The sequence below is a fragment of the Ceratotherium simum genome, chromosome 19 (genome assembly GCF_057802395.1).
Source record: "Ceratotherium simum simum isolate JZ-2026a chromosome 19, ASM5780239v1, whole genome shotgun sequence".
NCBI lineage: Eukaryota > Metazoa > Chordata > Mammalia > Perissodactyla > Rhinocerotidae > Ceratotherium > Ceratotherium simum.
The window spans coordinates 466,124-478,460 of NC_141918.1; the positions used below are offsets into that span (position 1 = coordinate 466,124).

The 12,337-nt window shown below is 39.8% G+C and overlaps 1 protein-coding gene across 8 annotated transcripts in view; it reads right to left on the minus strand.

Moving 5' to 3' along the window:
- The window catches only part of SLC17A5 (solute carrier family 17 member 5), a 56,193-nt gene that overhangs the window by 33,893 nt on the left and 9,963 nt on the right, over positions 1 to 12,337 (minus strand). For all 8 annotated transcript variants that reach the window (XR_015555201.1, XM_087443773.1, XM_087443772.1 and 5 more), the window contains 4 exons: positions 10,061 to 10,294; positions 6,426 to 6,513; positions 4,050 to 4,136; positions 3,145 to 3,263 (listed from right to left, as the gene is read on the minus strand). Coding sequence is in view for 7 of the 8 variants with exons in the window: in XM_087443773.1 (XP_087299899.1) it covers positions 3,145 to 3,263; positions 4,050 to 4,136; positions 6,426 to 6,513; positions 10,061 to 10,294 (528 nt within the window). In the remaining variant the exon portion in view is untranslated. The remainder of the gene's footprint in view (positions 1 to 3,144; positions 3,264 to 4,049; positions 4,137 to 6,425; positions 6,514 to 10,060; positions 10,295 to 12,337) is intronic.

Consider the following 12,337-nt stretch of genomic DNA (forward strand, 5'->3'; position numbering starts at 1 on the left):
AGGAGAAGGAAACAGTTATAAAATATGCTGTGTTCAAGAATTAAGTAAAGAAAAGGAAAAACCAATACCAGCTCTCTTAGCTGAGCAAGCCTCAGCGGGTGAAGCGGTGGTGTCTTCCAGTTGATGAGAAAACGGTCTCCAGCACAGAGCTGGGGCTGATGGGCTGAGAGTGCTCACTCGACAGGGCAGCCCAGCCACGCTGGCCACGGGCCGGCCCTCCGAGTTTACCTGCAGAGTGCCCTGAAGATTGTATTTCTCTTTTGTAACAATTTCTGAATCAGAATTAGAACTCGGTATGCTGTCATAAATGTAAAATCTACTTACTATAAGAATGAAATCACATTTCTGCCTCTAAGGGTTGACTTTTTCTTGGCTGGATAACAGAGAAAGTGTTCCAACTGGAGCCCCTGCTTGTCTGGCTGTGATTTTCCCTCCACGAAACTGTCGGCATAAGCTTTCTACAACTCAAACCTCCTTCTGTCCCCTCAGGTTCACAGACAATTCATGGCATCCCAGTGTTTGAAGGATGAGATCTAAGCTCCTCAGCGCGGCCGGGACCCCCGTGACCTGACTTGTGCCCCACTGCGTCCCCTGCGCCCTCTGCCCCGTCTGAGGGTCATGTCAGCCGTTGCTCACTGCTCACTCCCTGGCCGACGCCACTCTCCCGCGGGCCTCTGCTCACCCCGCATCCTTGGCTGAAACACCTGCTCTCGCTCACTCCCCCGGTGTGGCTGGTTAACTCGAATTCCCTTTCAAGACTGTTCCGATGAAAGCAGCCCCTGGCCATTATCACCTGAGCTGGCCTGCTCCTAGCAGCTGGGCCGTGCTGTCCTCCCTCTAAGCGTGAACAAAGCCACTCTGCCAGCAGGATGAGCAAGCCAGAAGCTAAACCACTCCACAGCCACGTCTGAGCACAGACGGAAACAAGAGCGCCGTTCACCACAAAAAGGGGCAGACATCTCCTCTCCCTGCTGCTCCTTTACCTATTAGAGCTTTAGCTCCACCTTCGGGTTAAGACACTCAATCATAAAATTGCTACTGCTTTCTGACAGCACCAATTCCAGAGCAAAACATGGGTTCTTTACAGCTTCCTCAATTCTAAACTCGAACCAGCTCCTCTCAACTCTCACCGAGATGCCCTGTGGTCCTCAGGGTGTGCCTTCTCCCGCACTGCAACACACCAGGAACCCCAACTTTGTTCAACCACGGTATGTTCCTGATGGTCTTTGGTGAGAGGGCATCGACACCAGAGAGCTTTCCTATCTGTCCCCAGGATGGCCGAGGACCCTGCCTTCTCTGTTCCAGGTGTACTGGGTATCTTATAGCACGGCATTATGCAGCCTCTGCTATACTGAAGTTCTGTTCATCCATGTCTGTCTCCCTCTGGAGATGACGGGTCCCGCAAGAACCATGTCTTGTTCGTTTTCTTTCTCTTATTAATTTTTAAGTCCTCAGTACCTAACAAAGAACCTAGGACATAGGAAGTTCTCAAAAAATGTTTAAAGAATGAATGAAGTACAGCAGATGCTGCACATTTCTTGGATCCAAGATTTAAAGGTGGAGCTTCAGGTAACACATCATTATTTTATGACATCTTCAACTACATCATCATCTGGTTAAAGAATGCAGTCTGAGGTTCTATGAAACCTAATCCTACTAACTCCTCTTGCTTCTGAAGATTCCATTTTCTGAAGCACATGGAAAAACAAATTAACCTTAGGTTTGGATAATGGACAGATTTAGACACATATCAAGGTAGACAAAGATTTTTAAAAAATCTAAACAAACTAAAAGGTTTCATAAGTCCATAAAAATAATGATAAAAATGCAGTATTGGAAGAAGCAAGCTGCTGACCATCAACGCTGAGAAAATGAGACAAAACATATCAAGTTTTATGTGGCAAGACCTGTTTACAATGCATTAAATTCTTTTTACCTGTTCCTAAGGGGAAAAAGTGGGTGACTCATTTGAGTAACATCACAGAGGACACTAAGATCTCAAAGTAACTTTCTTTATTACATGATTGATCTCTTCTAAGTTTCTGCCAACCTTCAGCAAAGACCGAGAGATGCCATATTTCTTCAAGTTTAGTAGCTTATAGACATTTGTAGCAAAACTGAAAAACTTAAAAAGAAATGTGACTGAGTAAATATTTAATTACTGCTTGATTATAATATATATAAAAATTGAAGGGCCAGCCCCAATGGCCTAGCGGTTAAGTCCAGCACACTCCACTTGGGCAGCCCAGGTTTTGTTCCCAGGCACAGACCTATACCACTTGTCTGCCAGTGGCCATGCTATGGTGGTGGCTCACATACACAAACAGAAAGATTGGCAGTGGATGTTAGCTCAGGGTGAATCTTCCTCAGCAAAAAAGAAAAAAAAAATAAAAATATCAATAATAGTAACTTAATGGGCAAAAAGAGTTTTACATGAAATATTTTGTTCTTAAACTAATAAACTATGAAGCCATTAATAATGCTAAGAAAAAAATGTATATATTTTAATTTTTCCTAATGTTTTCATGTTCCTCTTTTATTCCTCCCAAAAGACAAATATTTTCTTTCCATGGCTTGAGAATTTACCATATTAAATTATGACAGACTTTTTTTTCTGACTTGCTATGGTGCTTGATTAAGTGATAAAAATATGGCTTTAATAAGATATAATTTTTTTTTTAAAGATCTACTCTAGAGGAGCAAACAGGTATCTATATTATATTATTATATATGATGATAAACGTGCTGTCCTCCTTATTAAATTACACTCATTTAAAATACAGATAAAAACACACTAGTTAGCTTTCTAATAACTAACATTTAGAATGTAACTATAAGATTCCTTTCATAAATAACACATTTTATTTTCTAAATTAAGAAGACAAACTTAAGACTCACTTGATAATCAATCATTACTCTAGAAGGTTTAAAATGACTTAGAAAAGTAATTTTTCATAGATTTAATCTAGAAAGAACTGAAATTTCTCAGACAAAACAAACCAATACTTTGTACATTTATTTCATTTGTCTGCTCTACTTTGCCTAGAGCATGCACAATAGAAATATATATAAAAAACATCAGTATCTTAATTCTGAAGAAAAAAAGGTTCTGAAATTATTTTTTAAATGTGCCAAAGTCCATACCTGATTTCTTAATGATGAAAGAATGTATTCCTTTTCATAGTGGGAGATTCTCTTGTGGGTTTCTGGTGTATCACTAACTAATGAGATCCATAAAATAAACCAAATGATTCCAACTATACCTTAAAATAGAAAATAATTAAATATAATTAAAATGCACCAACAGCAAGTTTTACATGTCTTGAAAAAATTATGTAACTATAAACTCAATGTAAAATTGGTTTCAGCTTAGTTTTCATTTCAAGTTTCTCTCCTAATTCTTTAATAGGATAATTGCTATCTGTATTGTTTCCTATTAATTTTGAAGAGAACAACTTTTAACCACAAGACTCTGCCTATCAGGGTCTACCACACAAATCTTTTAAAAAATAAATTTCCACAATCTATTATTTCCATGGGTATCTGTTTTTGTTTATTGATTTGTTTTTTGTTTCAATTGCAGATATATTTCCTGCATGAAATGTCTATGCGGCAATCTAATTTATTAAAAATGTGTATCATCCTGCTAATAAAATTGAGAAATGAAAGGCCCTGGGACTAAATACAAAGAAAAAAAGGTTAAAACTACCAAGTGAGAGCACCTTACTTTGCTGAGAAGAAATATTTTCAAAATATACATTTTTATAATATCCAACATAGTAATTTTTGACAGTAAGTATAGCATTTAAGTCCCATTTAAGCAGTTTCTATTGAGAAATATTCCAAAATTAACATGAGGTATAACTCAGCTAGATCATTTTAACCATTTAAACTTGAAAAACAAGTTATCAGTATGCATTTTAGAGCTTCGTGGTTTAGGAGATAGTTATTTCAGTGAGTTGAAATATATATTTTTAACCAATTATTCCTTCTATTAGATTTTGGGTTTGTTACATTATAATTTAGGTTAAATTTTTGAATAAACTTACCAAAAAAGTAGAAGACATAAGTCCAATTCATATACAAGCAAATTATTCCAGACAGAGGAAGAGAAATTACTGTCCCAAGCTGTGCTCCTAGAACAACAACAAAGACTTTGTAAACTTTGGAGAGAGATGAACAAACAGGGGACAGGTCTCCTGCTTAAAGAAGAGGGTAACAGATACTGGAGAAAAGAAAGAATGATTCAGATCCTACAGGAGTTGAATCAATCACATGTAAATATAAACAATCCATTCTCTTAAAGGATTATTAGAAAACACAATATGTAAAACGTATACATTAGTATGTAGTTACCTCAGTGACAACTACGTAGCTATTGATGAATTAGAAGGGATTAATCAGTATAAGACTTCTTATATAATATGAGTTAGTAAATGCCACAATACTAGTAAATGTGTTAGAAATCAGGGGTTTGGGGAAAGGTTTAGAGATGGTCTCTAAGGCTGATAAACAAAACCCACTGCAGCATACTTGATGAAATAAGAATGACGCTTTCAATAATACAATTTGTCCAAAATAGATTACAAACAATTGTTTCAGATAAATGAATAATAAAATTCGTTTTAACCACCAAACACAAGACATCTTAGTAGGTACAGTGGATGCTAAAATAATCAGACATTGTTTCTAGTCACAAGTTTTAGTTTTATATAGGAAATAAATATAGATAAATAATTATTACATATTAAGTGTCACAGAGCAATATGGAAGTTCAAATATGGGACAGATTACCTCTGACTTCCAAATGTCAGGAAAAGATGTAAGAAGTGGCAACAGACTTTGAAAAGATGGGTAAGATTTGGTCTCATAGAAACAAGGTAAGAGAAGATACAGAGGCAGATGTAGCAGGATGAGCAAAGCAGTGCAAGTAGGAAAGCAGAGGGTGGGTTTGGGAACTTCACTTGGGTGAAGGAAAGGAACAGAAGATAAAGCCTAGAAAAATAGGTTGGATAGTTACTGAACATCTACTCCACGTCAGGCACTGTGTGCCACGGACTAGGCTAGCTGAAATGAAGCGGTGAAGACTGTTAAGAATCTTGACCCCTAGTTCAAGCTTAGACTTTATTCAACAGGTAAAGGGGAAACAGAGATAGTACCTGTTCTTGAACTTCTCCATTTCTCACATCAATCTCTGCATAGCTGCAAGAATCACCTTCTTAAAACGTAAACTGGATCATGTCTCTCTCTTGATTAAAACCTCTGATGTTTCCCCATTGTATTTTGGAAAAAAAAACCCGACTACATTCCTTCCTGTGACCTGTAAGGCCTGATATAATCTGGCTCTTGTCTATTTCTCTAACCTCAGCTTCTGCCATTATCCCCTTTATTCATTATGTTCTGGCCACCCACAGTGGTTTTTCATTTCTTTCAACCCTTATGTTTTTCCTGCCCAAGAGCTCTTCTTGTACACGCTATTCTGATTGGCTGGAATGCTCTTTTCCTGCTCTTCACATGACTGGTTCATTCTTATCCTTAAAGTCACCACAGAGAGGCCTTTCCCAACCACTGTATTTAAAAGCAGTCAGGGCCGGCCCCGTGGCTTAGCGGTTAAGTGCGCACGCTCCGCTACTGACGGCCCGGGTTTGGATTCCGGGCACGCACCGACTCACCGCTTCTCTGGCCATGCTGAGGCCGCGTCCCACATACAGCAACTAGAAGGATGTGCAACTATGACATAACTATGACGCACAACTATCTACTGGGGCTTTGGGGGAAAAAAAAGGAGGAGGATTGGCAATAGATGTTAGCTCAGAGCCGGTCTTCCTCAGCAAAAAAAAAGAAAAAAAAAGAGAGGAGGATTAGCATGGATGTTAGCTCAGGGCTGATCTTCCTCACAAAAATAAAAAAATAAATAAAAGCAGTCAGATCAAAAAGTTTTCACTCAGTGTGTGATCCGGTAAAACTATAAATTCACATATGAAGCTCATGCTCTCTCACCCATAGATCAAAATGACAGCAAATAAATGCATAGAAAAAAGATGTACGAAGAGAGGGGTTGTGAGTCATGATATACTCACTAGACAATCGAATTAGAGATTGCAATTTAAGGACAAAAGTGTTCAATTTTCCAGCTATTGGACTTTAAAAGAAACCCAGCATTCTCTATACCAATATCTGAAAATGCAACATGTTTTGAAATAAATGATGATGGATGGAGAAAATGACATTAGTCAATTAAGCCACATTGCGATATGTCATTGAGCCAAAGAGAAAAATTAATAATAAAGTTATACCCCTCAAACCTTATTTTCCCCAAGGAGGCATCTGACATCGCATGCTCTGGCGTGCAAACACTTTTTCCCCGAGGTTGATATACACATAACAAGTTGTAGAAAACACTCTTATAAGAACAGTTGACTCACCCGCATATGAAATGCTAAGAAGCTTGCTTCTCTCAAGAGGCGGAGCCCAGGAAGACCACATGGCATGCATAGCTGGAAACGTGACACCCTGAGGAGGGGAGAAAATATTTCTGATGAAATACAAGGTAGTTTTGTTAACGTTTTAAACTCAGTTGAGTAGGGTGTTGCAAGAGAAACTTCTGGATAAAAATCAAACTAGAATCAGGTTCCACGAAGCGAGACATCTTTACACTATTGAGTGAAAATGCCTTATAATGAAGTACTTTCAAAATCTGAACAAAGATTTGTGGATTTTGTCAATGGGTTTGTGAGCTGCAAGGTAAGGGTTACAATAAATCTAAAAGAACGTATCGAATGATGACATAAGGGGACTCTTTTCAAGGTTAATTTTACTCATTCACTTTATTAATGGCCTGAATGAAGTGGGAAGGTTATCAATACATAGCTTTTAAAAATACTGAGCTAATACTTTCGGAAGCCAGTCCTGGTGGTCTAGTGGTTACGATTCGGGGCTCTCACTCCCGCAGCCTGGGTTTGTTCTTGTTCCAGTCAGGGAACCACGATGCCCGTCTGTCAGTTGTCATACTGTGGTGGCTGTGTGTGTCTGTGGTGCTGAAAGCTCTGCCACTGGTATTTCAAATGCCAGCAGGGTCACCCAGGTGGACAGGTTTCAGTGGAGCTTCTGGACTAAGACAGACTAGGAAGAAGGACATGGCCACCCACTTCCAAAAAAACTGGCCATGAGAACCCTGTGAATAGCAGTGGAACATCATCTTATATAGCACCAGAAGGTGAGAGGGTGGCACAAAAAAGACAGGGCAGGGTTTCCCCCCTGCTGTACACAGTGTCACTAGGTGTCAAAATGCACTTGACAAGGCTAACAACAACAATACTTCGGGATACTGGAATAAAATTCAAATTGACCTCCATCAACAGGAAAAATGGTCCTACCAAAAAAAGGATAAATTCAACTGAGAGTTTATAGTCTTTTGTTTTGTTTTTTTCTGGTGATAACTAGCCTAGTAAATGCTAACTACTTATATGGAGAGGCAATGGAACAGTGGAGGCAAGGAGGCTCAAAGAGACTTGCGAGAGGAGCAGAGGCTGCAGGAGAGTGGGAAGGAATAGGTTTTGGCAGAGTCAAAGCAGAGATTCACAGCTCTCCTTGGCCACTTACTAACTGTGTAGCCTCAGATAGATTAGTTAACTTCCTTGAACTTCAGTTTCTTTATCTGTAAAACAGAGATAATACTCTCTATCTTGCATGATTGTTGTAAAGATAAATGATAGAGAGTGCTATTATAAATTGAGAGAAGAATAAATGCTTTAATACTTTTGTACTTTCTGCTGATTCCTTCAAAAACAAAAAAAGAAAAAAGAAATACTAATGGAAGGCAAAAATGATTTAGGCAGCATTGCAAATCGATACGAATCTGTGTCATGGAGCATCCACAGGATGAGTCTTTATAGAATAATGCTTAAGATGTTTGGAAATGTCCACAGAGATCATGTAGTTTAGGGACAATGTAGGTATATTTATGGTGAATCAGATGCTAGGGATGCAAGATGCTGACCTAGTTCACAGATGAGGCAATGTACATGTGATACATATTGGAGGAATTGAGAAACACAAAAGAACCTAAGAATAAACACAACTTAAATCCTATACAGAGGGCCGGCCCCGTGGCTTAGCGGTTAAGTGTGCACGCTCTGCTATTGGCGGCCTGGGTTCGGATCCCGGGCGCGCACCGACGCACCGCTTCTCTGGCCATGCTGAGGCTGCATCCCACATACAGCAACTAGAAGGATGTGCAGCTATGACATACAACTATCTGCTGTGGCTTTCGGGAAAAAAAAGGAGGAGGATTGGCAATAGATGTTAGCTCAGAGCCGGTCTTCCTCAGCAAAAAGAGGAGGATTAGCACGGCCGTTAACTCAGGGCTGATCTTCCTCACACACACACACACAAAATCCTATATAGAAATAAAATGGTCACTTGAGATAGCAGTAGTAATATAATCAATATATTATAATGCAAAATTAGTAGCATAAACAGACAGGAAGCTAAAACATGGGAATACATTCAGCAAGGAGATTCAATATCTGGATCAGAGAAAATATACTACAATTAAGTATATTTTACTTAGGTGAGCAGAAGAGGAAGCTGGTAATAGAGGGTTTTTTTAATCTTGTAGTCAAGAAGGGTTTATTTAGTACACCTCTATTCAATAAGGACAAAATAAAAACATTCACATGAGTGATCAAAGCTTAAATTTAAACAGCACTTAGCAATTTCCAAAGTATTCTAGCAATCATTATCACATCTGAGCTGTGACTGAGGAGGGGGTAGGTATTTTAGTCCCAATTTTAAAATTGATGAAACTGAGGTTTAGAGATTAGAACTTCCCTAAGGTTTCACCATTAGAGACAGTGGAGTTATTAATCAAACTCTGATTTTATGAATCCATTCAGTGTTTTTCCAACACAGCATGAGACACTGCTACCTAAAATAACCTTCCTGCTATTACCAAACCCAGAAGCCACTGTCTTTCTCAGGCTAAAGAAATGTTAAGAGAGAGAAAAATAAACCTAAACCTCAGTTTCATGGGTAGAAGTTCAAAGTTAGAAATGAAAAGAGATCATTATTTAAATATGGAGGTACATATGATGAAATGCAGAATAGAAGTGGAAAGGAAAAGAAAGATAAGGAATTAAAAAATTTTTAAATAATAAAAATCTTAGAAAGAGAGAGGGAAAAAGAGATAAAAATTAATAAAAACAATTCTAAAAGCAGCAGAAAGGCCAGAAGAATCCTAGAACTAAAGAATGATAGTTAGAGAAAATGATAAATTATTCGTCTCTAGGACCAGAAAAAAGAACAAATGATAAAGAAGTTCTATGAATAACAACAAATTTAAAAGTAAAGCAAGGCAATCTGACAATCTATTGTGTAGATGTGTTTAGATCTGAGCAATCAATGATAGAGCAGAGATAAACTGTGGCAGAAGTTCTAGAGCTGAGGATGGTCTCTCACTATTTTACCAGTGGTTTATTTATTTTATATATATATATACACACATACACACATATTTTTTTTGTGAGATCAGCCCTGTGCTAACATCTGCCAATCCCCCTGTTTTTTTTGGCTGAGGAAGACTGGCCTGGGCTAACATCCGTGCCTATCTTCCTCCACTTTATACGGGACACCGCCACAGCATGGCTTGCCAAGCAGTGTGTTGGTGCGTGCGCGGGATCCGAACTGGCGAACCCTGGGCCTCCGCAGCAGAGCGCGCGCACTTAACCGCTTGTGCCACCCAGCCGGCCCCTTACCAGTGGTTTATTTTCTTATCTCCCAGAGGAGGAGAGAGTAGGGAAAGCTGTGAAGTGTCTCCTGGAACATGTTTTCTCTAGTCTTCAGGTAAAGCCTCCAATTTGGGGGCACTCTCCCTAGAGACCTCACTGAGCATAAACAAAACCTACTCAGGTTATTTTCTAGTTAATCATTTTTCTAACTAAAAAATAAATCCCTCTTATCTTCCAATGTCAATTTTTGGTTCATATTCATACCAAAGAAGGATATCTTTAAGAAGACAAGAAAATGATATCGGGTAAGAAAAAGAGAAGGAAAACATTACCTCTCCAAGCCCTTCTAGTGCTCTGAGGACAATGAGAGCTCCAACTCCAAAATCGGCAGCCAAGGGTGTGAAGAGCGTGAAGACAGCGGTGCCAAGGATCCCAAAACCTAGCAGCAGTTTTCCCCCGACTTTGCGAGCAATATATCCTCCAGGAATCTGTGTGATGATGTAGCCATAAAAAAAAGAACCGAGAATCCATCCCTGGGTCTCTGCATCCCACTGGTACCTTTTACCCTATAAAGAGGAGGAGGAAAAAACCCACTTTTTAAGACTTTGACTAAATAGCTCCTTTCTCTTATTGGCATGTAAGTACATCTAAATGTAATTCTGAACCACTGTTTTAGACTGAAGAACATGCAAACTTTCTACTAGGTAGGTAAGTCACCACGATACAGACACACAGTTTCTTTCTTTTTTTAATTAATTAAAATTTAATTAATTATTTAGTTAGTGTGTATGTGTGTGTGTGTGTGTGTGTGTGTGTGTGAGAGGAAGATTAGCCCTGAGCTAACATCCATGCCAATCCTCCTCTTTTTGCTGAGGAAGACTGGCCCTGGGCTAACATCTGTGCCCATCTTCCTCTACTTTATATGGGACGCCGCCACAGCATGGCCTGACAAGTGGTGTGTCAGTGCACACCCGGGATCCAAACCTGGGCCGCCAGCATCAGAGCGTGTGCACTTAACCGCTACGCCATGGGGCCGGCCCCAGACACACAGTTTCTAGAAGTGAATGGGAGATAACTGAAAGTCATCAACTTCAAGAAGGCTTGCTATTTTATGAAACTAGACTATCGAATGAGTTGTAGAGGTTTGGTAATGACCATGGCCAAGAAGGCTCAAACAAGAGGGACAGGCTTAATCCAGAAAGCTACTAAACAGGATACTGTAGTGGCTGAGCCTGGCCTGTGAGACAGGCCTGGTTCATGCCTAGCTCTATTACTTACTGGATTTGTGATCCGGGAAGATTAAATGAAAAAGGCACATAAAAGGCAGCCTGACATGCTAAGTGTTCACTTCATGTTGGCTATTCATATGCATAAATATAGATCACTAATATCTCCCCCATGTCAGACTAAGCACTTGAACAAGCATACAGAACAATACAAAAGGGCAAGAATTTAAACAAAGCCATAAACTTCCCGTGAGTAGGGAATGTCTGAATTAGCAGCAGCACATAGTAAGGTAATAATGAAGATTTGGTGACTGATCTGAACATCTGACATCTTGAACACATGAGCTGTATAACCAAGCCATGGGGCCAAGAGCCATCCCAGGACTCCCTGTTGCTGTCACATGAGGCAGGTGAAGATAGGAGCTAGAGCAACAAAAGCTCTTGCCAAAGGGAGAGATATAAAGCAAATCGTTAACTATCTTTGTTTAGGTACCAATTTGTAGCTTATCTGTGGAATTCTAGGACTTCATGAACTGTTCAGCAGGTACAGATCACAGGCTGGAGTGGGGAAAGTGGGTGATAAGCACCCAAACATGTATTCAGCAACGGTGTTGAAGTCAAATACAGAGATTCTTTTTTTTTTTTTTTTGTGAGGAAGATCAGCCCTGAGCTAACATCCGTGCTAATCCTCCTCTTTCTATTGAGGAAGATCGGCTCTGAGCTAACATCTATTGCCAATCCTCCTCCTTTTTTCCCCAAAGCCCCAGCAGATAGTTTTATGTCATAGTTGCACATCCTTCTAGTTGCTATACGTGGGACGCCACCTCAGCATGGCCAGAGAAGCAGTGCGTCGGTGCGCACCCGGGATCCGAACCCGGGCCGCCAGTAGCGGAGCGCGTGCACTTAACCGCTAAGCCACAGGGCCGGCCCAACAGAGATTCTTGATAAGTCATTATTTTGTCTGTGTGCTTGTTTGGGAGAAACCCTCTTCCCTGCTTGACACTCTTGTTTGTAAACGGCAGAAGAGATGCATCTGAGTGTGATCCGGCTCCTTTGTGAGCGCTGAAAGTGGATGAAAACCAACTTATCACAAAGGACACCAGCCTTTCTCTCTGTACTATCCCCCTGTGTGATAAGCAAAATAAAATAAAGTGTGTGAAATTTAATTTTGAACAAATGATAAACACACACTTATCAATTCCACTACGACATGAGGCAGGCAAAATGGCTTCAGTAGCTTAGGTGAGGTGTGTACAAATTTTGGAAAAGAACGTCCTCAGAAATGGACCCGTTCTTCTTCATTCTGCAGTTGAGATTATCTAAGCTCTCTGGCAACAGGAACCTTAGAAGTAAAACAGCTATTAAAATAATAGTCCTACAGAA